Source organism: Erythrolamprus reginae, chromosome 2 (assembly GCF_031021105.1).
Source record: "Erythrolamprus reginae isolate rEryReg1 chromosome 2, rEryReg1.hap1, whole genome shotgun sequence".
Taxonomy (NCBI): Eukaryota; Metazoa; Chordata; class Lepidosauria; order Squamata; family Dipsadidae; genus Erythrolamprus; species Erythrolamprus reginae.
The window spans coordinates 87606802-87634773 of record NC_091951.1 but is presented as its reverse complement, the minus strand read 5'-3'; the positions used below and the strand labels follow the sequence as shown (position 1 = coordinate 87634773).

The 27972-nt window shown below is 38.1% G+C and overlaps 1 protein-coding gene across 4 annotated transcripts in view; it reads left to right on the top strand.

Annotated features, from left to right (window-relative positions):
- ATP2B2 (ATPase plasma membrane Ca2+ transporting 2) overlaps nucleotides 1–27417 on the top strand; it is a 169218-nt gene extending 141801 nt beyond the window's left edge. For 3 of the 4 annotated variants that reach the window (XM_070735780.1, XM_070735779.1, XM_070735778.1), the window contains 4 exons: nucleotides 7522–7733; nucleotides 8458–8565; nucleotides 9913–10095; nucleotides 26761–27417. In XM_070735780.1, coding sequence (XP_070591881.1) covers nucleotides 7522–7733; nucleotides 8458–8565; nucleotides 9913–10095; nucleotides 26761–27072 — 815 coding nt within the window. In that variant the 3' untranslated portion in view covers nucleotides 27073–27417. Of the gene's footprint in view, nucleotides 1–7521; nucleotides 7734–8457; nucleotides 8566–9912; nucleotides 10096–18117; nucleotides 18290–26760 lie in introns of all 4 variants that reach the window. The other variant, XM_070735781.1, reaches the window with a different exon arrangement.
- Nucleotides 27418–27972: the final 555 nt, after the last annotated feature.

Sequence of the window (27972 nt, the reverse complement as noted above, 5' to 3'; positions counted from 1 at the left end):
CTGCGGGCCTGGCATATACGGTGTCCAGCAGCACGTCCAGCTGCCGCCGTCAGGGCTCCCGCTTGCAGTCAGCTGAGAGAGAGAGAGAAAGAAAGAGAGACATAGCAAGAGAGGCAGAGAAAGAGAGACAGAGCAAGAAAGAGAGGCAGAGAAAGAGAAAGAGAGATAGAGAAAGAGAGAGAGAAAGAGAGACATAGCAAGAGAGGCAGAGAGAGAGAGAAAGAAAGAGACATAGCAAGAGAAAAAGAGAGACTTAGCAAGAGAGGCAGAGAGAGAAAGAGAAAGAGAAAGAAAGAGAGACATAGCAAGAGAGACAGAGAGAGAGAAAGAGAGAGAAAGAAAGAGAGATAGCAAGAGAGGCAAAGAGAAAGAAAGAGACATATAGCAAGACAGTGAAAGAGAGAGAGAGAGCAAGAGAGAGAGAGAAAAGCAAGAAAGAGATAGCAAGAGAGACAGAGAGAGAGAGCAAGGGAGAGAGAAAGACATAGAGGAAGGGAAGGAGGGAGAGAGAAAGAGAGAAAAAAGAGAGGAAGAAAGAAAGAAAGGGATGGAGAGAGAGAAAGAAGGGAAGGAAGGAAAACAGAGAAAGAGGGAGAAATAGAGCGAAAGGGAGGAAGAGAGAGGGGTTTTTTGTCCAAACTTTTCTTTAGCCCGCCCCCCTTCAGTGTTCCCCAGGATTTTGAAAATATGAATAATGTGCCGCGGCTCAAAAAAGGTTGGGAAACACTGCTATAGCTAATGACTTATGAATCTGCAAATGATACACAACACATAACCAGGATCCCACATAACCAGAGATTCATTGAGAGTATATAATTCTAATAATGATTTCACGAAATCTAGAAATTCATTCACCCTTTTGTCACCAACATTTTAAAACAAGCTTCAATAGGGCTTTATTACATGACGTGGAGATCAGTTACAACTCCCATTGATTGCATCAAGGTCTTCTTTTCCTTTCACATAACTTCAGAGCTCCACTACGACAGTACAATAAATAGTTATCTAGATCTGGCTAGCAGTTAAAGACAACAGGGAAAGAGTCAATGACAATACCCAGAAAAATAAGGTGCTGTTTGCAAATACATTAAGCCTTAGTAATGAAGAAAATGTACTGTAGTCTAGCAATTCTGTTTGCTCCATGCAACTTTTTAAGATATAAATGTGCGTTATAGGGTAAATGACTTCCTCCCACTTGGCCTTGGAGATGGAGATCCCCTTTGCTATGAAGAGCCATGGTGGCACAGTGATTAGAATGCAATATTGTAGGCTAACACTACTGACTGCTAGTAGTTCGATCCCGACCAACTTATGGTTGACTCAGCCTTCCATCCTTCTGAGGTTGGTAAAATGAGGATAAAGATTTTGGGAAGTATGTTTAAATACACCTACTGCTGTAAGGCACTACGAAGCAGTACATAAATCTAAGTGCTATTGCTATTGCACTTTTGATAATAACCCTGGGTCTCATGTCCTTTAGACTGTATTTACAGGAGCGAGAAAAATATAAGCAGACCAAAAAAGGAAGGTTCAAGAATGAGCAACAAGATTGGTAACTTCAACAGGATCTTCAGTTTTGTTCCAGCTGTGCTATCTGAGGCATTTAACTAATTAAAAGTTATTTAGTTACATAAATTTAATTACCTAAAATTGGAAATGGTTGATTCCACTTCCCCCCTCGCTATCTGCTCTCCTCCCATCCATCTTTCATCCTCATATTGATTTACTCACATTTTCTTTTCTTTTTGTTTTATTGTTCTATTGTTTTACTTCTGTTTACACTTCTTTTCATTTCTTCATTTTTATTGTTGTAAGCCCCCTTGAGTAGTTCCACGCTGAGATAGGCAGAAAATAATTTTAAAAAATAAATATTAGATGAAACGTTCTAAGTCCCACTCAAAGAATAGTGTAATTGTAGACAATGTTTATGTCCCTGAGAATTAGTAACTTAGTCATCTTACTCTTTCAGGAGAGAAAGCAACTAACTAGCTTTGCTAAGCACCCAAAGTCCCCAGACTTGTGGACTTCAACTCCCAGAATATACTGGCCTTGATTTATGTAAACCCAACTGCATGTAAATGATTTGGAACCCAATTTGATGCATACATAAAATGGTAACTGGGTTTTCCTTTCTTTGAAGACATTTTGTTTATCATGCAAGACACTTCTTTAGTTCTATCTGGATGGTGGAGGATGGGAGGATTTATATTTCTTGCAGTCATCTGGTATATAAATCCCTTCATCCTCCACAATTCAGTCTGAATTGAAGAGATTTCTTGGGTGAGAAGCAAAAGATCTTCAAGGAACAGCAAAATTCAGTTGCCTTTTTAAAAAAGCATATTTGGAACAAACCATGACTTGGATGGTTGAGAACTTCCATAAATACAGTGATCCCTCGATTTTCGCGATCTCAATCTTCGCGAAACGCTATATCGCGATTTTTCCATCCGATGACGTCACTCCTTTCCTTTCTCATCTTTCTTTCTCTCTCTCTTTCTCTATCTTGCTTCTTCCTCTCTCACACTCTCTCTTCCTCCCTCTCTCATCTCTTTTTTTCCTTCTCTCTCTTTCTCTATCTCTCCCCCTCTTGTTCTCGAGTGGCAAGCGAGCAGCCGGGCGGGCGGGTGAATGGGAAAGCGGCAAACGGCAAGCGAGCGGCTGGGTGGGCGGGTGACGGGCAAGCGGCAAGCGAGCGGCTGGGTGGGCGGGTGACGGGCAAGCGGCAAGCGAGCGGCTGGGCGGGCGGGTGAACGGGCAAGCGGCAAGCGAGCGGCCGGGCGGGCGGCCGGGCGGGTGAACGGGCAAGTGGCAAGCGAGCGGCTGGGTGGGCGGGTGACGGGCAAGCGGCAAGCGAGCAGCCGGGCGGTGTGAACGGGCAAGCGGCAAGCGAGCGGCTGGGTGGGCGGGTGACGGGCAAGCGGCAAGTGGCAAGCGAGCAGCCGGGCGGGCGGGTGAACGGGCAAGCGGCAAGTGATCTTGGGGTTTCCCCTTTGCCTGGGCGGCGGGAAGACCCAGGGAAGGTTCCTTCGGCTGCCCAGCAGCTGATCTGCTCCGCAGCGCGGCAGCAGCGAGGAGCCGAAGATGGGGTTTCCCCTTTGCCTGGGCAACGGGGAAACCCCATCTTCGGCTCCTCGCTGCTGCCGCGCTGCGGAGCAGATCAGCTGCTGGGCAGCCAAAGGAACCTTCCCTGGGTGCCGCCCGCCACCCACGCAAACTCCACCATCTGCGCATGTGCGGCCATGGAAAAAAAGGGTGCGCATGCGCAGATGGTGTTTTTACTTCCGCAACCCTACATCGCGAAAAATCGATTATCGCGAGGGGTCTTGGAACGGAACCCTCGCGATACTCGAGGGATCACTGTACATAAATTAATGTTTTGTATATACAAAAATGGCAGCTGGTATTATGTATTATGCTATGGCATCAGGGGTGGTTTCCTCTTAGCTCCACACCATGTTTCGCATGCACAGAAGCAAAAAATCACCAAAAATTAGTTTTTATAAAAAATGATACCACACGTGGATTGTCAAAGACAGCACCAAAGCTGTCGAACACAAAGAGCATAATTGGTGGGCCACTACTGGACTACTGCACTGTACTGTACTGGTAGGAACCCACCTCTGTAAGGCATATAACTCTTTCTATTGGAAATGATTAATTGAATAGAAGCCTTCTATAATCTGAGAGTGCTGCCTTTCATAAAGTTTTATAAACTCACTTCTGCCAGCAGGCCTGGGGCAGTTAAGCATTGGCGTCTTGCTCCAGCCATATATTTTATTGCGATGAAATGCATGTGGATGACTGGTTTTTTTTTTAAAAAAAAATGGGGTTTTTAGATTAGACATAGATTAGTTTCAACATTTGGGTTTATCACATGTTTCTTATTGTATTTATTCTGTTTTGTAAACTGCCCTGAGTCTACAGAGAAGGTGGCGGTAGCTAGACGTCCAAATAATAAATAAATAAGTAGTCCTTGACTTATATTCACAGTTGAGATCAGAATTTATGTAGGTGGAAAGGCAGTTTTTAAGTGTGTTAAATGCAGATTATGATTTTTTAAACAGTGGTTGTTAAATGAAATTAATCTCTGTTAATAATTGTTAAATTAATCTCTCCCCACCCACCCTATGCTAATAATCAGGCTGTCTGTTTATGCAGCTTGGATAGATGAGATGTAGCCATAACATGATCACTTGGCAAATCTGGCTTCCACCAATGACTTTGCTTGTCAGAAGCCAGCTGCCGATCAATTTCCGGTCACAATTCAAAGTGTTGGTTATGACCTTTAAAGCCCTTCATGGCACTGGACCAGAATATCTCCGAGACCGCCTCCTGCCGCACGAATCCCAGCGACCGATTAGGTCCCACAGAGTGGGCCTTCTCCGGGTCCCGTCAACTAAACAATGTCGGTTGGCGGGCCCCAGGGGAAGAGCCTTCTCTGTGGCGGCACCGACTCTCTGGAACCAACTCCCCCCAGAGATTAGAACTGCCCCTACTCTCCCTGCCTTCCGTAAACTCCTTAAAACCCACCTCTGCTGTCAGGCATGGGGGAATTGAAACACCTCCCCCGGGCATGTTTAATTTATGCATGGTATGTTTGTGTGTGCGTCTGTTAGTATATGGGGTTCTTTTAAATCTTGTATAAATTTTAAAGTTATCTGGATTATTTATGATTTGTTCTATCTTGTTGTGAGCCACCCCGAGTCTTCAAAGAGGGGTGGCATACAAATCTAAATAATAAATAAAATAAATAAATAAAAAGGTTGCAAATGACGATCATCTGACCCCTAAATGCCGGTTGCCAAGTGCTCAAATAATGATCCCATGCTGTGAGGATGCTATGATTGTCATAAGGGACTGTCACTTTTTTTCAGTGCTGTTGCACTGGAACAGCTTCAAACAGTCACTAAACCACAGGTGGATTCTTGCTGGTTTGGACCAGCCCTATAGAACCAGTAGCTGAAATTTCCTCCCACTCGCCTAACCAGCAGTGATGGCTGGTTGGCTACAGCCCCGTATTGGCTCTCTTGGTGGCACCATAGGTGCCCTCACCTTGTTTTTCACTTCTCTGCACGCACAGAAGCTTTTTTTTTGTTTTTGAGCATGCACAGAAACAGGGTTTTTGGCACTGCGTATGCACGCATGCCCACGTGGCATGTGAGGAAATGAAATGACAGTGAGGTAAGTCAGAACCCACCCCTGCATTAAACAAATCATTTTAAGTCTGTTTACATGGTTCTCTCAGACTTATGGCCATCATTTTACAATTCAACACTAATATAAAAGATGCAGTAAAGAGATGAATTTTCTGATTTATTTATGTATTAAACACATTTATATGATAATCCAACTACAGTAACTCGGTGCACATTATACTATTAACATTTCCCCCTAAATATATTATAATGATTGATGATTGAATTTTCTCCCTTCTTATGTTTGAAAACTAGGGTTTTTTTAATTAATGAACTTTTTGAGTATAGTGAGAGAATAACTATATTCCCAGAAGTTCAACAGAGGATTCACAATGCTGATTGTACTGCAAAAATTGAGTTAATATTTTTTTTTCTGTTTCAAAACACATTCTGGGCCCAAGCTAAATCTAATCAGGTATACATTTTACACAGTAATATGTGTAAGGGTTTTCTTGTTTGTTTTGTTTTGTGACACAAAATATAAAAAGCTGAAGAGTCAAGAAAATATAGGACAAGGGTAGCTAAAAATACATGCAAAGAAGAGTTGGCTTTAGAAAGCTAGGCTGAGCGGACGGACCTGTTCCTCAGCTCTGGGTTCTCCCAAAGCTCTGATCCTAACCTTTCCTGCAAAGGGCAGCTCAGTAGCAATGACAGGAAAAAGAAAAGAAACACAATCTTGGTTGCCATGGCAGGGAAGGATATATTTCAGTAATAAACAAGTCTGACCTCAATTCCATGTGATCCTTGTGATCAAGTCACAGGTCAATTCAAACACAATTTGTTGGGTTTTAAGAAAGAACCTGACCATTATCTTAACTTTTAACACCTGGTCTCCTGATATTTCATTTGATGGGCTGATGGAACAGTGCCTAGAATTCCAGAGAATTCAACCTTTTATATTTCAAATTTAAATCTGAATGTAATTTTTGAAATGCATAAGATAGTAAATACAACTTTAATTAACTTACCCCTCCTTAAAATGGTAAGTAAGATTTAATGCATATACAGAAACACATGCATTGCATTCTATGTCTGTGAAATCCAGGTACATTAAATCCAGGGTATACAACATAATCACTTTCATAATTAGAAAGACTCTTATATTTGAAAATATCATTTTGATACAGTAAAACAAACCGGCAATTTAAAAATATTTTGATGCCATTTACTTTTAGCATCATGCAAATTTACTTTCATTCAGTTTCAATATTATTATGTTTCATGCGTGATAAAGGTTGTAGCTTGTAGCGTGAGTTTAAAAGACAAAACCTCTGGTTCTGGTGACCAACCCAGATCGGATCCTGCAAAGCTTGTAGTTACATAATAAACTGAAAATTTTCCATTAGGTGTAAAGGAAGTGCAGGTAACCTATCAGTGATGGGGAGCCAATTTTTTCCCAGAGGGCAGCAGGAGCTTTCATGATAGAATAATATAACTGGAAGGGGCAGAATCGTCTAGATTTTTCTAGAAGATTCTTGTACACTTTTTTGGGGGAGTGGGGGCTTTGGGGGGAGTGGGGGGAGTGGAGGCTGGGATTCGTGCGCCTTCTGCCGCACGAATCCCAGTGACCGGTTAGGTCCCACAGAGTTGGCCTTCTCCTGGTCCCGTCGACTAAACAATGTCATTTGGCGGGACCCAGGAGAAGAGCCTTCTCTGTGGCGGCCCCAGTTCCCCCCAGATATCAGATTTGCCCCCACCCTCCTTGCCTTTCGCAAGCTCCTTAAAACCCAGCTCTGTCGTCAGGCATGAGGGAATTGAAATTTTTTCCCTTCCCCCTAGGCTTATAGAATTTATACATGGTATGCTTGTTTGTATGATTGGTCTCTTTTTTAGATTGCTTTTTAATATTGGATTTGTTACATTGTTTTATTGTTGTTAGCCGCCCTGAGTCTTCGAAGAAGGGCAGCATACAAATCTAATAAAAATAAAAAAAATTAAAAAATAAAATAAGGGTAGACCTGGGAATAGACACTTTTGAGGCGCTGGTGCCATTCCTATTTTTCCTCTTCTCCAAACTTGCCAAAACGGAACTTCAGTTGCACCGTTGAAATTCCTAACCAAAGATTTGATTCTCAGTGACTAGATTGGATGCCATAATTAGAGATAGGTAGTCGTGTTCGTCTGGGACAAATTTTATTTTAAAAACTTCTACCTTGGAAATTGTAAACTATAGTATACTTAGGAAACAGAAAGTTTGTTTCAGAATTTTGTGGCAATGGTGATCTACATGACCTCATCAAATATGATGAGTTGTGAACAAATTATATCCTGAATCTAAACTTAAAGTGATATTTTTTAAATTATGTTTATTTTCTGCTTTGACCAGGTGAAAAAATGTTCATGATTGATAGTGGCAGAAATGCACCACTCCACTCTCCACCTTCTGAGCACTACACCATCATCTTCAATACTTTTGTCATGATGCAACTATTTAATGAAATCAATGCACGCAAAATCCATGGCGAAAGGAATGTTTTTGATGGCATCTTTAGAAATCCTATATTTTGCACTATTGTATTGGGTACATTCGCTGTACAGGTAATCTATCTGACAATGCAAAGACAGCCCGATATTATTTGCATGGATGTACAGTCTTTCTCTTTTTCACACTTTCATCCTATATTATAGTCCTATTAAAAAAAATCTAAAGCTATTGTATAAACCAATTGCTAATTTGGTCATTATTAAATTTATTTATATAAATCTGAGCATTCCTTATTTTGGCCCATCGTTTTATTTCTTTTGGGGCTTCATCTGCTGTATGATTTTTTTCATAGTGGGAGGAGAGTTGTGTTGATTGATGGATTTCCTTTATTTATCTATTTATTACACAGATAAATAAGGCCACCCAATTCAACTTTGTGACTGGGTGGCATACAACATGACAGCAAATATAAATATATCACATTAGAGGAAGAGTATGTGAAGCCATCTCGAACCATATGTGTGTATTTGTTGGGATTTGTGTTGATGCTCTTGTAGATTGGGGGCAAATTAGACATCTGGGTTTGTTGTTGGGTCTGTCTCCTTCATTGTCCTTTCTATCTTGTTGATTGTGAGAATATTTCAGACTGGATAATTGTCTGTTAGCAGGTATAAGCTATAGCTTATCAAAAATGCATTTGTTCTATTTTATTGGTCCAAAAGCATGCTAGTATTATTTTATTTAAGGAAGCAAAAAAAAGAATTTAAAATTTTAGAAGAAAATACAAGAACAGACTGTATTAAATGCATATTTCATTTTATTCTTTTCCTTCTATAGATAGTAATTGTACAATTTGGAGGAAAACCTTTCAGTTGTTCTCCTTTGGAACTTGACCAATGGATGTGGTGTGTATTTATTGGATTAGGTGAACTTGTATGGGGGCAGGTAAGGACCATTTTCTTTATATTCATTAGAAAATCAATTGTATTTTTAGATTAAATATATATATTCTTGGAATAAGAAGTATTCTTCAGGACAGTTACTTACACCCTGGGTAATTGTTACAGTAGTAATCAAGGCTGATAAAGCATTCAAAGATGTTGTCTAGAGTATATTGAAAAAAACACTTCTCTGTTAATGTTAAGGACCTGCAAGGCTCATATTTCTACTTTAAAACCCATCCCTAATTCTGAGCACGTCTGCATGAAAGATAAGATTTCTTCTGGGCTCCTGCATGTGACTTGTTTTAATACTTTAAGGAAATATATTCTATTTACATTGGCATGAGGTCTTCTGTAAAGAATCTAGTGAGATTATGGGGAGATCTGACAACAAGAATCTGGTGTATCCTTTGGACCAGCAAGAATAACTGAATTAGGCATTCTAGTTTTAAAAACTAGTGCTTTAGAAAATACAGGAACACAACTATAGTATTGTCTACAAAACCTTAAACCCAACATACCCTTTCCTGGGTCACACAATCTCAGGACAGATGCAATTACTTTAAAGTGTTACAAATAGTGCTATATTTATGCTTCCAAATCCTATGAGACTAGACCAAATGAGACTAAATGTAAAGTATTGCTCAGATCATGAATGGGATTCATATGTTACAGATATCAGTAAATGAAGGATTCCTAGCTGATGATTCCCAAAGCCAACCATATGGTCAACCAAATGGCTTCTCTTAAAATTCCATATCCCTTTCATTTCCTTTTACTTTTTACCTTCCCATGAGTAGCATGAGTAAGCCTCACCTAACTTCATTTGGCATTGATCCTGATTTCTTTTTTAAGGCACACACACAGAGAGACAGAGATAGGCAGACAGACAGTCCCCCTGCAACGTCGTGGAAGCTACTAATGATGGATACTCCCATTTTTCATTGGGCATCTGAAAGCATTTACCCCAAAGGGATGATTGGTTTATTTTTATTTATTTATTTTTATTTATTTATTTTGTCCAATGCACAATAATACACAATGAATGTTATAGAGGATATACTTGAGAAAAATATATTAGAGAAAGAATAGAAGTGAAAATATAGGAATAAAATATATCAATATTTTATAGACTGGTCCTCAGTCTTTTAACCCAAATGTAGCCTTACCCTAATCCACTGTCCTCTATTCCTAATTGATTGAAGGTGATTAAAACAGAGACGTCTGCTAATATGATTTCTAGTTTATCAATTTTTTCCCTAATGGATCATTTGTACCGTTTGCATGCTGTAAATTTTTACCTCCTCTCTACAAACTTTGTCCCTTGGCATAATTATGATGTTTGTTTTAGGTCATTGCAACCATCCCAACCAGTAGGTTAAAATTTCTAAAGGAAGCAGGAGGGCTTACATCAAAAGAAGAAGTGCACGAAGAGGAAATGAGTGAAGATGTAGATGAGATTGATCATGCAGAGAGGGAACTTCGCCGTGGACAAATCCTCTGGTTCAGAGGGCTTAATAGAATCCAAACTCAGGTACGTTGGACAACAATATTTTCCAGGAGAACAATAACAATAATCATGCAGATGCAAACTATAGCCTTAAATCAACCTTTCCCTATTTCCAAATCCTCCACGTATATTGCACTTTTTAAGTCCATCATCCTCAGTTAGAATATTAGTTCAGTTCTGGCCAACCGGTTCTTTACTGATTTTTGGAAGTTATTGTAACAGGTCCTATATGCAATACTATGTATGTTTTGCATACAGTCAGAATATTATAAGTCTAAACAGTGTGTTTCTCCAATCTACTTTCATTTTCAAACAACACATTCTGAATTTTTCGATTGTGAATTTTATTTCTAAATTGTCAAAAATATGTGAGTGAAACCTAAACTATATATGCTAAGAAAACATTTCCCACATGTTTTTATGATGCTGCCTTTCTGCTAGCTTAAGGTTTTATGTTCTGTTGGTCTGTTATTTAATTGTTTTACAAAATGTAAAGAAAAAACACTGCATCAATATTATATGTGAATGGGTAAAAATATACAGAAATGTGTGGATTAGATATTATAACGAACTTTTTAGCAAACTGTACTATCATATCTCAATACATGTATATATTCAAATCATTAATTTCTCTGTTTCTGTATAGGTTCTTGTCTTTGCAGAGAAAGTATATAGTTAGCACTAAAACAGACATTTTTGAATGTTTGTAAGGTCAGAACATGATTTTAGATTAAGTGACTCCATCTCAGAAGGTTTATTTCTGCAGACCATGTTAAGCTGTGTTACAGTAAGTGCAGCCTCATTTTGTACTGTGACAGAGTTTCATTTTAAAGAAGGAATATATATGATAGAAAATAAAATTTACATCAGCCCAGTGCACTCTGTTTTTGCTGTCCATGGAAATCAGAAATTAAAAACAAGAGAAGTTATTATTAGATGGAAAGAAACACATGGGAAGATAAATCTACATTAGTTGGTAATTCAATAAAAAGCTGCTAACTTAAATTAAATCAGTATTTTAATAGCAATTTTTAGGAAAGGTTTTTTCCCAAAATGTATTCCCAGGGAGAGGCTATTATCTACCTTGAGTTTCCTCTAAATGTGGATTATTTTCTTCCTGGTGGTTGCAGGAGGACTGTTGTCTGTTGAGATTTCTATCAGGATGTCTTTCTGGTTGTGGTGAGTGTAAACAACAAAGAGCCAACTCTCCACTTAGTTCCTCTCGTAGATTTAAAAATAGCCCTTAGTTCTTTTGTATGTCTTTATCTTCATGATCCATGGAAAATTCTTCTCTTTTTAACTGTTTCAACCAAAATAAACAATAATTATGCTTTCTTGCTAACCAAAACACTTGTCTTTTTACTTAGATGTAGATACCTTATGGTAGGAATTTTAGCAATATATCTTACAATAATCCCTCACTACTTTCTGCCCTTCTGTTTTTGTGTTAATTAATCAATGAATAATAATTGATCAATGAATAATTTTGAAAGAGTTTTGAAAAAAAATGGTGCATCCACTGTGTATGAGAGTGTACGCGCATATATTCACACACACACACACAAACATGGGTTACAGTACGAGTGAACAAGAAGTGATTGGGAAACCTCGCTGTGTTATCATAGAGTTTTATTGACATTGTCCAAACCTTTATAGCCTCTGGAAACATGGAGAAGATAGATCTTCTCTCCACATTCTTTGTATTATTTAATACAAATATTTAGACATATTTTGAAGAGAGGGAAGGCAAAATAATTGGACACATATTCCTTTGCTTTTCCTCATACTGTGGGAAGAGATGGGGTTGACAGAGATAAATATCTGATATTCTCAATTTCCATAGAACTTGCCAACAAAACAATACAAAACAAAACAAAAATGCCAGAAGGGAATGGACTGTTGGATCAAAGAGCAATCCCCCTTCTCCACCTATATTTTTAACCTGTAGGATTTGTATAGATTTTTAAAACAAACAAATCATTTTATTATATTTTCAGTAAAGTAGCATACCATAAATATACCCAGAAATGCAGCAATAGAATATGACAACATAGAATAAGGCATATCTGGTGGATTAATATAGTAGGTGCTGTTATTTGATCTGCTTTATTTTGCCCAGTTGAAAGTGATATTGATTTATTGATTGATTGGATTTCTATGCTTCCCCTCTCCGAAGACTCAGGGCAGCTTGCAACATATAAAAAAACAGTAAATTACAATAACATTAATCCGATTAAATTAAAATTACATAGCTATCTAAAATCCCTAAATATTAAAATCAATCACACCCATTCATACAACGATCATACAATCATTTGTTGGCCAGGGGCTAAGATCTAATCAGCTCAAGCCTGATGACATAAATGAGAAGACTTACGAAAGGCGAGGAGGGTGAGAGCAGTACGAATCTATGAGGGGAGCTGATTCCAGAGGCCCGGGCCCCCCACAGAGAAGGCTCTTCCCCTAGGTCCCACCAAACGACATTGTCTGGTTGATAGACCTGAAGAAGGCAGACTCTGTGAGACCTAACCGATCGCTGGGATTCATGTGGCAGTAGGCGGTCTCGTAAGTAATCTGGTCCGATACCATGTAGGGCTTTTTCTTATTCTTCCATGTCTAGGTCAAACTTTAAACTGTCAGAATGAAGCCACCTTCTTGGCTTTGTTGTTGGCCAAAAATAAGTCCTTACCGGTACATGTTTCTGGTAGTAACTGATATATCAGCAGATGAGCTGGGCTGTGTGTCTCTCCACATTCACACAACAAGTTGTTATCCATTAATAACCTTCACTTGAGCAATGGATTCACACTTTGGCACTCCAACCTATTCAGGGTCCTCCAAGTAGTATAAAGATCAGATTCTTCAGCCATATCCTCCTTTAAGATAATTCCTTGTTGAGATCTCCTTCCTCCACCTTTTAATTTGATTCTATACTTTTGTACCCACAAGGATGTTTGTTCTTACCATAAAGCTGTTCCTAGATCTGGGTCGGCAAGCTTGTCCATTCAAAGGATATCCACTCAGAAGAAATTGCAGATATTCTGCTTCTTCAAAGTGACATTGAATTGTTTTAAGATACGATGTGTGTAAATAGTGATTTCTGTCCTATATTGATTTGAATAAAGTTATGGATGATTGTCCTGTAGCCAATATGTTCTGGTGGCTGTGAAGTGGACACCGTTTCAGGAAATCCTATTTTTGTGGAGTTTTCTAGGATATTTCTTCAGAGCTGAGAGAGAAGATGCAAACTTCTCTTCTATAGTATGGAGACTATAAGATAGTTATTTTAGCCATAAACAAAATATCAGTCTTGTTGGGTTAAATCCAACTATGTCTAGCTAATTTTTGCAGGGTTAGAGAGTCCACACAATTTGATGATCTAATTAACTGAGTACTATACACGGGTGGGATTGCAAAATTTTAGCAACTGGTTTGGTGCCTAGTTGTGAGTGGCTATGGCCATAGGGGTCTGCCCTACTCAGCCTCCTGCCCCACGGTGACGGGCGTTGTTTGTTTGTTTGTTGATTGATTGATTGATTGATTGTGATCTTTATATGCTGTTCAATTCCAATAGGACTCTGGGTGGCTCACAATAATCTATTCACCCTTCCCAGGCTCTGGAGGCTTTCCTTGAGCCTCCAGGAGCATTAAAATAGCTCCCCCAGGCTCCAGAGGCTGAAAACAGACCCATTTTTGGACTTCTAGTACTTCTGATAGGCCAATTTCTTGCTCTCCCCAGATTCTAGGGGCTTTCTTTGAACTTCTGGGAGGGTGAAAATGGCCTTCCCTGGCCTCTGGAAGTCCTCCAGAGGCCAAAAACAGGCCCATTTCAGGATTCCCAGGACTTCCAGTAGATCTGTTTTTTGCCCTCCCAGAGCTTCTGTGTGGGCCCTGCACTTACCTGTCATCAAAAATGGACTGCAGGGGAAGGGCAGGGTGGACGAGGTCAGTCGCTCCTTGGAACAACTGGTTCAGTGAACCAGATTAAAATTAACATCCGGTTCAGATGAATGAATCCAAACCAGCCAAATCGCACCCCTATAAATAGACTCAATAATGTAGGTTTAGCTGTTTTCCCAGAAGAAAGCCAATTAAAGTTGGACAGTAATTATTCTTTGAAAATAATAAATGCAGATATTTTTAATATTTTTATTATTAGCTATAATTCATTTCTTTTAAAAATAAAAGATAGGTGGAGTCAATTATTTGGAGTTTCACCACGTTCTATTCATAGCTATTTCTTAACACAGATTCTAAAAAATTACCTCTATTGGAGAGTGCCCTAGATCCTGGATTAGAATAGTTTAATCCAGAAAATATATTTAACTCTAATTTAAGAGTGTTAATTTAGTTAGGCAAGTAAGCATTTCTTAATATTAAGGAGGCAAGCCCTTTTGAGCCAAGCTCATTTGATAGTGCATGGTGTTCATTCACTTGTGTAAATTTGTGTACATTAGCTTTTCTATTGTAATATGAAGTAATAAACAAGCTGAGTCAAGCATAAAACATTGTACAAGATTATTTATTTTATTTATTTATTTATTCAATTTTTATGCCGCCCTTCCCCTTAGACTCAGGGCGGCGTACAACATGTTAGCAATAGCACTTTTTAACAGAGCCAGCCTATTTCCTCCACAATCCGGGTCCTCCTTTTACCCACCTGGGAAGGATGGAAGGCTGAGTCAACCTTGAGCTGGTGATGAGATTTGAACCACTGACTTACAGATTTACAGTCAGCTTCAGTGGCTTTCAGTACAGCACTCTACCTGCTGCGCCACACCGGCTCTTGATTATCTTGATTAATATAGTTCAGGTTGATAACATCTAAAATATTATATGTTTAGTTCCATTCAGCAGTTGATATTTCAGATTTTATTTTTGTTAAGTACTCCTCAAAGTTCCAATTTATTTCCGGAGCCATCCTGGCACCTACACTGGGAAACCTGTATCTGAGTTACCCACTCAGTTGAAAGTTCACATCCCTTGTCCCCCACCCACAAACTTGTCACATTTCCCGCTCAGATTGTGCCAGCACGGCAAGTCCTTCCTCCACTTCTCCCCAGGTGGGTGGGGATAGGATGGCCTTGAACCACTCAAAAAAATGCTTTGTGGCTGCATCAATTCCCTCATGAAAATCACTCTTCCCAAGTTTCCATAAACATCAGGCCTTCTATAGATAGAGTGGCAAGCTGTTAATTTATCACCAACTTGAAACTCATTATGAAAACAGCCCCTTATGTTTTTGGACAAACCATAGTGTTAACATCTGGTTATGATGCATAAAGAACTATTATCAGGATGAAAATCCTCAATGTAGATATTGAGAATATACGCTATAATGGATCAACTCTTTTAAAGTCTTTTTGTATGTTATATTTCTTATTTAATACACCCAGAGGGTTTTTTATTGTAATGGTATTGTATACTCTTTAAAGACTTCAATAGTGCTAATAATGTATTTTCATTTTCCCAAAGGGAGAGTTGCTGGATTGTTTAGTTGATTAAGTAGGTTTAACTAAAAATCACTACTACAAAATATAACCCCACGTTTATACAACACTATTTTGCAAGAATTCTTCTTCTTGGGTTGTAAGAGGTAAACATTTTGGAGAATGACTCAATGGCTCAGATTAGCTTAATCCATACTAAATGTTGCTCATGTCAGAAAAGAGGTTTGCTGCCATCCAAGAGTTAGAAAATATTTATTGTTTTACTAGATTTAATGGCAGCTGAAACATTTCTTTTCCTGAGATTCAAAAGGAGATTTGCTGACAACCTAGCAAATGCTTGGAAACGGGGAGGGTACATCTATTCTTAAAGAAATCATGGTGACAGGGATCCTGTCCAGATCAGGATCCCTGATAATAAGCCCAATTGGGATTTTAAGTGCATCTCAATAAGGCAAAGTGCTTATTTTAGGGTTAAAAAAAAAATAGGACAGGGTCTTATTTTCAGGGAAACACAGTAGATGATGATGTAATCATGCAAATCCATCTTCTTATGAATGCAAGACAGAATTGTAGCATTTACAGTACTTGACTCCATCATCACATATGAGTTGTCATTTTGCTGATGTCAATGTTGGTGCAAGGGACTGGAAATGATTAAAACAGGTCTCATATTGGATACTTATGGCACAAAGGCATATTTGCAAGACTATATATCCAATAGGAATTTTAAAATAATTGCCCAATCTTTCTACCTTGGCCTCTTTGTTCTCCTTCCTATTCAAAATTCAGTGTGAAATATTCAAGCTATTATTTTTTTCTATATTTTGATTTTACCCTTTCTATTGTTTGCCTTTTCTCTTAAACTTTGTATAATGCCAGCATGGGCAATGGATATAATGTTGGGACAGAACATTGATGTAAAATACATGGAATTATTTTGATTTTTCAAATCTGATTTGTTTTGATTCTGGAATTCATAAGATAATTTTTTTTAACGATGTCACCCTATTTTAATACTTACACTACAGTTCTTGTATGTTTCATGCAGGGGTGGGTTCCAACTTACCTCCCTGCCAGTTTGTTTCCTCCATGCCACATGGCTGTGTCTTGTGTGCGCGGTCATGCACATCACAACCCCCCCCTCAACCTTTTTTTTTAAAAAATAAGCCAAACACAAAATGGTGGTGCATGTGCAATGCCAGAAACTTGGCTTCTGAACATGCACAGAAGAAAAAAAATTCACACACACCACAATCCTTTTTTTTTTAAAGGTGGCAGCACCTACAGACCAGCACAGACCAATCCAGTTCAGTGATGTCATTGCAATGTCACCAGTAGTTGCTACCAGTTGTGGCGAATTAGTCCGAACCAGGCTGAACCCAACTCTGGTTTTATGTCTAAATATTATGATAAATGTCTCTAATTTTTAGCATATCTTTGAGAGGTGCAAAAAAAAAAAGTTGTGTTATTACCTGCAGTTCTTTAGTTGTGTTATTATCTGTAGTTCTTTAGTTGTGTTATTATCTGTAGTTCTTCTTTTAGTTGCCTTTTCACAGATAGTTGCTTCATTTGTTACAAATGCTTTCCATGCCTTTCTTCATTGTAATTTTAATACTTATTATTATTTGTATTTATAATCCTATAACCAGTGAATTTTTACTACCACACTGTGGGCGTGGCTTATCTAGGGTATAGGTTACTTTATAAACATCAAATGTGTATATCTTGATCTAGGAAATTTGAGGTATGAATCACTTTCCTAATTTTTAATCCAAATAATTCCAGATTTTATTTTTCTTGTAATTAAAATCTATGGGAAATTATGTTTGTTGTTTATGTTACAGAATGTTTATTTTACAGAAATTATTCTATTCATTGGAAGAAAATGATTATGGTATTAATAAATCAACGTATATATTATTATATTCTTCCTTGGTCTGGTGCCTTCCAGTTTCAGTTCCCAGCAACCAGCATATGCAGCTCTTTTCACCATAGATTATAGGAGCTGAGATCTAATATAATAAAATAATCACATTTGAAATATTGTTCTATCTTATATGTTATTATGCAATCCTATAAAAAGTAAGCTGGGACTGAAAATAAAAAGAACCTATTTGGAAATAGATATTCACAGAATTACATTGCTGAGCTATTCTAAAGTACATCATTTGTTATGTGAAATTGGAAGTGTTTTAATATTTTTCCTCCTAGTGAATAAAATTGATCTCCTGATAGATATAAAGATAATTAATGTCTGCAGATGCAGTGTGCCTTAATGTCTTAAATTTATAGCACTTTGTGACGGAGCCAGCAAAGTCCAAGGGCAGCAGGAAAATGTGTCCACCCCACATTTCTTTTTAAGCCACAAATCTGCTACTATAAATCAACTCCTAGCAGTGGTGATATTTCACGATTCTCTTTTGAATAGAAATTGTATGCTCTAAATCTTAAAAGACGTTTTCATTATTTTTGACTCTGAAGATTGAAATGATTTTTGGGGGAAGCAGCTGAATATGATTAGAAAATACAGCTCCTGTCAGTTGCAAAGTTATGTCCATTCCTCAAGCAACTTGTCTCATTCTTTCCTCCATTACAGATCGAAGTAGTCAATACTTTCAAGAGTGGCACTTCCTTTCAGGGAGCTCTCAGGAGACAATCCTCCGTCACAAGCCAGAACCAAGATGTAACCAATATTTCTAGCCCTAGCCACGTTTCGTTATCAAATGCTCTTTCCTCTCCTACCAGCACATCTGCTGCGGCGGTTGGGCGTGAGTGTGTATTCTTACTGCATCTTCCTACAGAGATGCTCATTTGTCTAGAAGTCACACGACTGAGCCATTGTGCCCTTTCCCATCTCTCTTCCATTTTAACACGAGTGCTATAGTTTTGCACACCGGTACACTACTTCCTACAGGTCTTCATTTCCACTGATAATTTATGTCTTATTTGTAACTACTTTCCATGGAATAAATACCAACTTTCTCCTATAATGAATAGGTCTATTCTTCGCATGTTCATATTTCTTCTTTGACTGCACAAATTTGTTTTACATTTCTCCAGGAACGCTTCAAATTGTTACATTGAATTTGATGTTTTTTATATCAGTAAAATAGTAGGAAACTACATAGCCTCTAAGCTGTTAAAAACTTCCTAAAATTTTTAATTAACCAAAGTTATTTATTTCAACTTTGATTGAAACTTAGTAGTGGATTTCAAGCCTAATTAGGTAACTTAACCATTCACAAATAGCTATCATATAAATATGTAAATAACTTCCCCATAGCTCCTACACCAGTGAAAAGTAATTTTTTATGTACTTACTACAGTTTGGGCAAAGCGGAAGCAATATGCCCACAAAGGACTCTCTTTTTCTTTGCTGGGTTTGTTATGTCTGCTTAGACTTAGTCGTGAGTATCACCTGACAGAATCTTTATCTAAGTCACGCCCATGGTCACATGATCTGGAGATGGAAATGGCATATAAAAGTCTTGGTTATGTGTAACACCCTAATTCAGGGGTCTCCAAACTTGGCAACTTTAAGACTTGTGGACTTCAACTCCCAGAATTTGCCAGCTTTGCTGGCTGAGGGATTCTGGGAGTTGAAGTCCACAAGTCTTAAAGATGCAAAGTTTGGAGACCCCTGCTCTAAATTCTTTTTTTAGTGCCCTTTTCCCCCCAAATTCCTGCATAAAAGACAGACTTCTCTAAGATGTACATAACAAAGAAAGGAAAAATTCTGATTTTTCCCATCTCTTCATTTTACCAAATTGGTACTTATGCAGGGAATAAAGTATATTTTTCATTTTCAGTAAGTGTGAAAAACAGTCATAAGTTTTTTTTAAAGGATAGCAGCTTTCATGGACCAGCACCGACCAATCCAGTTTTGTGACATCGTAGCAATACCAGCGGGTTGCTACTGGTTCCGGCAAACTGGTCCGAGCCAGGAGGAACCCTCTTCTGGTATAGGACCGTGCTTTAAATAATAATTTAGATAATATTTTAAACCAATCCTGGCCTCAAATAAAATACATCTAAAGTTTTCTATTTGATGGCAGTGAAACATTTTTTGGAACTTTTATAAACAATTAATTTAATTATTGTTTTATAACATAAACAGAACACAGCTCAGTAATACATACTTATAGATGAAAACTGCAGTTGGCTTATATTAAAAACAACTCCAGTGAGTTCCAGTGAACCTTTCCTGCAAATGACCAGATTTTACTAAAAAGGTGTTGAAGGAAGTTTTTCACATTCCATTGGTCTGCAGAGGATTAAGAGACTTCAAAGGGCAATACAAGATTAGAAAAGTCCTGTCATACAGACAGTAATCCACTGGAGTGAATGCTGAAATTCATTATCTGGATTACCATAAACAAAAAAAAAGTCTAAACTGTTCTAAGCTGCAGCATGCATTGTTAAAGAAAATAAAAATATTATTTGTATGCAGCTAGCTGGTAATATATTCCAGAGGTCATTTTAATTTTTTTTAAGAGAAAAGAAACAGAAACTGCATGTTCTGTCTTTGCACATTAATGCTACTGTGTTTAATACACTTGCTGCATTGGCATTGGAGACTAACTCTATCTAGCAGTTCAGAGCATCCTTCAAATATCTTACATATCTTGCATCTTTCATTTAATTTCTTTATCACTCTATTCTAACATTTAAAACAAATATACTTGTGATGTTAATTTTCAACATTGTATTGAAAAGTATCACTTCGTAAAGAAATGTTTATATTAGAGTAGCTTTTTTAAAGATATGACTTATTTTAATAAAGTTGTTGATTATGCAAAGGCCTATTTTGCTATGAGCTCACAGACTGAAAAATTACATGAATCTGAATTTTGGTTTCGATGGGATTTATATATGCCGTGACTCTGAATTCCAGCTAACTAAAATGCATTTTTTTTTAAAAAATAGAATCCTGATTCATGTACAAAATTAAATAAGTGTTTTATCCAGTCTCACCAATAGAATGTTTGAGTTTAAAATATATATATATTTAAATGATTAGATGCCCATTTTCTATCACATATAAGGAAAACTTGGATAAGTATGTGAACGAACCTTCTTTTATACACCACTCTGTGACTATGGGCATAGTACGGCTCTTCTAATAATTAAAAACAGTCACATTTTTAAGGTTACTGCTAAAGGACATGGCTCATTCATATGAAGAAGCAACATCTTTTTTTTCAGACTTTGCACACAAATCCGAGAAAGGAAACAACTGCTTCCCCAGAGACTCACAGGAGGTATAAAAACCTCTGAAAGTTCTTGAGGAATCCTCCTCAAAGAACTCGTTTAGAGCAACACCAATAAGATGTACTCACTAAAGAAGTTATTTGAGGAGTATTCTAGTCTCAGAGTTCTGATTTGCTTGGGTCCATTAGTTGGAACCTTGACAGTTATTTTCAAAGCATATATAACCTTAATAATTATCTTTGGAGCATTTATTTTTGTTCTTGTAAAATATGATCAAATATTTATGAAACTATTTTCTAGAACAAGTCCATTTTCATCATGGAGACTGCTTTCGTGTTTTGGTAGAATGGCTTAAAAAATGCCACCACAATTCAGGAGCTGCCCTACCCCCAGCAGTGGGTTGCTTCTGGTTTGGCCCAGTTCTAAGAACCGCTAGTGCTGGCAGTGGGAGGCTCCGCTCACTCACCCGGGACTCTTCTCTGCATGCACAGAAGTGTTCCATATGCACCAGAAGTAAAAGGTTTTAGAATCCACTACTGCCTACCACCCTTCTGAGTTGCTATTTACTTTTCATGGTAAGATGTGGCACATAGCAGTGTTAGGCCTGCCATGTCTTCCTGAAGACAAAATTGTATGTGAAAATCTGAATTCCTTTCTCATGAAGGACAAGTGCAAGTCTCAAACATGTTGTCCCCTCTAAAGCAATATATACAGTACCTTAAAAGATGTTGGTTTTTTTTGCTGGTATTGAAATTTCTGCAGCTAGTCCACTTTGTTTCTACATGTGGAATAGATAACAATGCTTTCCTAGCCAGGCACTAAATAAAATCTCTTATCTTTGTGATGATGCTGGCTGAGTTCTCCATCAGGACATGCCCAGGTTATTATGGCTTCTAGCAAAATAGAAATATTCCTCAGTATTTTTAACATGCTGAACATCTTCCAAAATGAGAGTAAATCATAGTTAATTAATTGAACCTCCCCCCTGCCTTTGCATAATTGCAACTTCAACTAAGTAAAGCAATTATTCCCTTTGAGTTAGCATCTCTTTGCAAAACTGACTTCACATTTACCTGAGCAGCTCTTCTTGGTGTAGGGCTTTCAGTAAAAATGAAATATTTGCTTTTGCAGTACCCTTCACTCTGCTTTCTGAATATTCAATGTGTTTGTTTTCCTAGAGGGCTAGAGACCCCTGGACAAAATGGTTCAGCAGGAGAGAGTGCAATAAAAAGAGGTTGTGAGTCTTTAACCTTGAGCCTGATAATGAATGTGAACCCAATTCTGGTACTTGGCTTAGATAAAGCCAGGTAAACATTCGAGTATAAGCCCATATCCTACCACTCTAGTACAACTGAAAACGGGTTATCGATACTGCATTGTGAGGAGGGATATTCTATACTTGGCCAGAATGATTATTTTTCTTCAAATGGAGGTAAAAATGTGTTAGTGTTTATCCTTTGTTTGCCGAATAGAACTATTGAAGTCTTGTTTTCAGCAAATCTGAAAAACTTTTCATTGCAGCAGCAAAGAAGAAGGAAGTGGAAACTAAAAGCCATGTCAGAATGTCCTGAAATGTGATCCCCACCCTTACCCCAATCCTTTGTTAAAAACATTTTTCTGTTGTCTCCATTCCTGTAAAAAAAAAAATATGGAGCCATGTTTCTTGCTGTTTATCATTTCTTTTCATTAGCTGTCTCCATTACATAATCACTGTCTTTATGATATACATATTTTATGGTGTTTCCATTTATTTATTTATTTATTTATTTATTTATCAAATTTGTATGCCGCCCCTCTCCACAGACTCGGGGCGGCTAACAGCAGTAATAAAACAATGTAAACAAATCTGATATTTAAGTTAATTTTAAAAAGAAACTCCAATTTAAGAGACCAATCATACATACAGACATACCATGCATAATTTTTTTATAAGCCTAGGGGAAGGAAAGATCTCAATTCCCCCATGCCTGACGACAGAGGTGGGTTTTAAGGAGCTTACGAAAGGCAAGGAGGGTGGGGAAAACTCTGATATCTGGGGGGAGTTGGTTCCAGCTCACAGAGTGTTGACGTGATGTGAGTGTATCTGAGTGCACCCACAACAGCTCGCGCAGCTGTGTTCTGGATCAGTTATAGTCTCCGGACGTTTTTCAAGGGTAGCCCCATGTAGAGCGTGTTGCAGTCTCCCAAAAATACAAATAGCTTGTCAGGAGATCTTATAAGATCTTATATACAGATCTTATCTGTAAAATAATTCTAAATGTTTATATTTGTTCTGTGACTCCAGATCACATTCTTTGTGTTAATTTGCCCCTGATAAGTTTGTCCCTGATGAGTTATAGACAAATGAATTTCTTTTGAAATTATTTGTGGAAAAGACCCAGGATTTTTTTAAAATTAGAATTTAAACAGAATTAATTATTCAATTATTCTATAGAATATAGAGTTATATAGAAATGCAACATTGGGATAGCAACTGTTAAGTAGACATGGATAATCCTTTCTCAGCACGAGCTGAGATGGTGGTAGAAAGCTCATCTTGAGCTTTCTATCATACTGGGCAGAGTTCTTGGGCCAGAATGATGATGAAGATGTTCATCCATCATGTTCGAAGAGGACCTTGACATCTAATGTGGGCTGTGGGCTTTATGTGATGTGACCGCAGGTGGCTGATGAGGTCTATATGGGTACAAAATGTTCTGCCACATGTTGGGCAGACTTATGTGGGCACCATTGCCAAAGCTCTGGCTTTGTGGAGTGCTTGCTTCTCTTCTGCTATGATTGTTCTTCTGTTCTCAGATGTCTGGCAGACTTGGTAGATTAGCAGGCGCCATGTTGGTCGATCTTGTGCCAGAGTTTCCCAGGAGGTGGTGTCGATATCAAGGGACTTGAAGGAGGCTTTCAAAGTGTCTTTGTATTGCTTCCTTTGTCCCCCATGCGACCGCTTTCCTTTAGGCAGCCCCACCACAGAGAAGCTGTTTAGGGATGCATTCTAGAAACATGGCCTGTCCAGCGTGTCTGGGCTTTCATCAGCAGGGTGGGAATTGATGGCAGGCCTGCTCTGGAGAGGACCTCAGTGTCAGGCACCTTATCCTGCCACCGGATCCTCAGAATTCTACAGGTCATGTGGAAGTGGTTCAATTGCCTAGCATGTCTCCTTATACAGTCCAAGTCTCCCTGGCATACAACAAGGGAGTTAGCACTATTGCTGGGTAGACTTTGAGCTTTGTAGCAAGGCTTATTTATTTATTTTTATTTATTTATTTAATTGGATTTGTATGACACCCCTGTCCGAGGACCACACATTAGTCTACCAAATGCAGAGCTTGCCTTGGCGATTCTGCAGTTGGCCTCAGTGTCAATTGTCACTGCACGGGAGAGGGTGAGCCAAGGTAGGTAACTTGGTCCACTGCTTGTAGCTTTTGTCCCTTTACTGTGATGGCTCTTGGTATTTGGCTTTTGGAGCTGGCTGATGAATAAGAAAAGACCTTAGGGATCATTTCTGAGAAGAGTTCCCCAATACATAGATTAAGTGCAGTACTACCAATATTACTTTCAACTGCAGATGTAGCTTTGGCCAAGGAGGAAAATGTTTAACCAGCTGATGCATAAATGCAGTGAAGGGCTAACACACTGTGGGCATGGTTTATGCAAAACACCATGCATTTTCTTTCAACATCTTTCAGTGCAAATTGGGTGCTCTGGGGTGGAGTTCCATTTTTGCTACCCCACTGCATCGCCCCCCCCCACCCGTCCAGGCAGTAGCCCACCCTTGAATATATGCAAGATTGAAAGGACAACAAGAAACTGGAAATGTGCTTGGCCTATTGTGTGTCTGCAGCAATTAACTTTGAAGAGTTCACAAAAAGAACTTTGAAGAATTAGAGACTTTTGTGTGTGAAGAAAACAGATTGTTCTCCTTTCCCTAATCTCATTTTGGCTTTCCAATAGTAATTAAGTCCAAAATTTCACAGGCTATTCAAGTTCTAGATACAATCAGAATTAAATTCAGAAGCTACTGGTGTGATCTCATTTTTTCTGAGAGTTTTTTCGAGAGCCACATTTTAAAGCGGGGGATTGCAACATTTAAACTAAAAAATCAGGCACAAGAGTGGCTGATTCAGACACAGTGATTGAGTGGCTGATCCAGACACAGTGATTCCACTAGAAGAGGTAGGGTTGGATTTTTGATCTTTAAGATACAGTGGTACCTCTACCTAAGAACGCCTCTATTTATGAACTTTTCTAGATAAGAACCAGGTGTTCAAGGTTTTTTTGCCTCTTTTCAAGAACCACTTTCCACTTATAAACCTGAGCCTCCGAAACTGTAACTGAAAAAGGCAGGGAGAAGCCTCCGTGAGGCCTCTCTAGGGATCTCCTGGGAGGAAACACAGCCGGAAAAGGCGGGGAGAAGCCTCTGTGGGGCCTCTCTAAGAATCTCCTGGGAGGAAACAGGACCTCCACCCTCCCTCTGCTTTTACATTGATTCCTATGGGAAAAATTATTTCTTCTTACAAACTTTTCTACTTAAGAACCTGGTCACGGAATGGTTTGTAAGTAGAGATACCACTGTAGTTGCAGCCTCCTCACTAGCTTTAAATCCTGCAGCCTGCAGAGTGGCTGCAATGACCCTGTTTAGGGCATGAGCAAGATTGTTTCATTCACCTTATAATTAAGGGCCAAGCAAAATGCTCAGAAGTCACAGAATTCATTTATACTCATGATACATTTCTCAATACTGCACATATTTTACCATTCTGATCTTTATTCCTTGGTGATTTTTTTTTTTACCTTGGTAGCAGGGGAATAGGAAACATTTTAAACACTTTTTTTTCCAAAGATAATTTTTCTGCTCCACAACAGATTGATCAATTCTCACCTCAGATGTCTGCAGACGTAGAAATTAGTCTGCTGTATTGCCATAATTCTATCTAATAAAACCTACTGCTCACTTTTCTCAACTTATAATTTAGTAAAAGAAAAGGAGGAAAAATACACTGAAACAATTAAAGGGTCATAGTTTGAGAGCTGCAGAACTGACATAAAAATATACCTTTATTAATTTACCTTTATGAGTCCTATTTACAAGGTTACATGAATTACAGATAAAGTAATCTGATGTTTTATAATTCCATTTATGAAACCTGATAATCACAATATATAATAAATTATTGCATAGGGATTTTTTTTAAAAAATGGCTAGAACATTGGGTTTATACTCGAGTGTTTACCTCACATATGCATGAAAAATAAACAAAAGGTGATCAACAGTTTCATGTTCACATTATCCAGGCTTTCAAGTGTAGTTGTTGTGTGCCAGTTAGCTGTGTTTATGTGATAACAGACTTTTTCCAAGCATGTTTTTGCCCCAATATTTTGTCTGCTTGGCTTCTTCTTTTGTTGTTGTTATTGTTGCTGTGCTCCTGACTGCTTCATTTATTTTGCTTTATTTTATTTTATTTGGTAAAAAGATGGTCATTATTTTTCGGGGTTCTTACATTTGGCTCCTCTGTTTGTCTCTCATACTTTTCCATCCAACTGTGTCTTGTGTTTGGTGCTTTCTTGTTTGAGATATGCAATTTATTTTGTCTTATACTTTTCTGTACAAGGGAATACTGTAAAAAAAACACACCAAGGCTTTCCTACTTACTCACTGCAAAACGATAAAGATGCATGGTACTACATTTGCTTTGGAATTAACATGGCTTGTCTTTTACTAGGAATGTACCACATGAGTGGATTTCGCTTTCTTTTAACCAGCGCTTCCCATCAGTTCTGGGAACAGGTCTGATGGCTTTAAACTCATATGGTCTTAACATTGCAGTTCATACAGATGCTCAAAATGTACAAAGTTGAGCCTCTTGTTTATGCCTTTAGAATCCAGAGACTGTGATCTACAGCTGCCTGTGTGCCCTAATCATACATCTCATTTTTTCACTCAATATCCCTTCCCCACAAGAATTGACATCACTCTGTGATGCTTTCAAAAAGCAGTTGCCACTGACATCTCTCATCTTTTTTCTTCTCTCAGATCCGCGTCGTGAAGGCATTCCGTAGCTCTCTCTATGAAGGTTTGGAAAAACCGGAATCTAGAACCTCCATTCACAACTTTATGACTCATCCTGAATTTAGGATAGAAGATTCCCAGCCCCATATTCCTCTCATTGACGACACAGAACTAGAAGAAGACTCTGTCCTCAAGCAAAAGCCGAGTCCCCCATCTTCACTGAACAAGAACAATAGTGCTATTGACAGTGGGATCAACCTTACAACTGACACAAGCAAATCAGCTACCTCTTCTAGTCCAGGAAGCCCAATCCATAGCCTGGAAACATCACTTTAGCTGAAAAAGTCACTGCAAAAATATCAATATAAATAATAATAATAATAATAATAATAATAATAATAATAATATAATAATAATAATAATAATAATGTATAACAGAGACAAATAAGTGTAAACAATGCTGGCTGAGAAGCTGTTTGAATTCCTGATCACTTTGAAGAAACAGATAAATGAATGCATCCTTAGTCACAGTGATTTTTGGAAGAATGAATGGTTGATTGACATATTCCCCCTTTTGTCTCCTGCAGAAACAAACAAAAACAATACAAACGCTATCCTGCATGAATGTATTACCCACTTCAACCTGACCTCCTTTTTAATTCCTTGAAAAAGGAAAAGGAGAAGACTTATTTGAAGCTATTTATCCAATTCACCAGTTTGTGAGTTTTTTAAATGCTTGTGTGGCATGGACACAGTTGTATAGATTAATTTAAATATTTTTTTTTTGAAATCGCAAAGCTTAACTTGCACAATAGATTTGCACCAGTTGGCCAGAGGAACCTAAAATGAACATTTATGAATATATATAGAAATATATAAATAATATATTATAACTATATATATATATATATATATAAATAAATATATCTCCATTATCTAAGCTTACACACATATACATATACCCATATATACTATATGTGCATGTGTGTGTACAAGTATGTGTGTGTGTGTGTGTGTGTGTGTGTGTGTGAAATATATATGTATACACACACACGCACACACATATACATGCACACACATACACACACACATTTCTTGGTTGGCATGTTGCCTTTTTTCTGCTCAAATCATTCTATTTTAACTTATTTATGTCCTAAAAATAAAGAATGTAATTTGTTTACAGAACTGTAGATAATTTCCTTAACATTTGTAGGTTTAAGACAGCACTACCTGCCG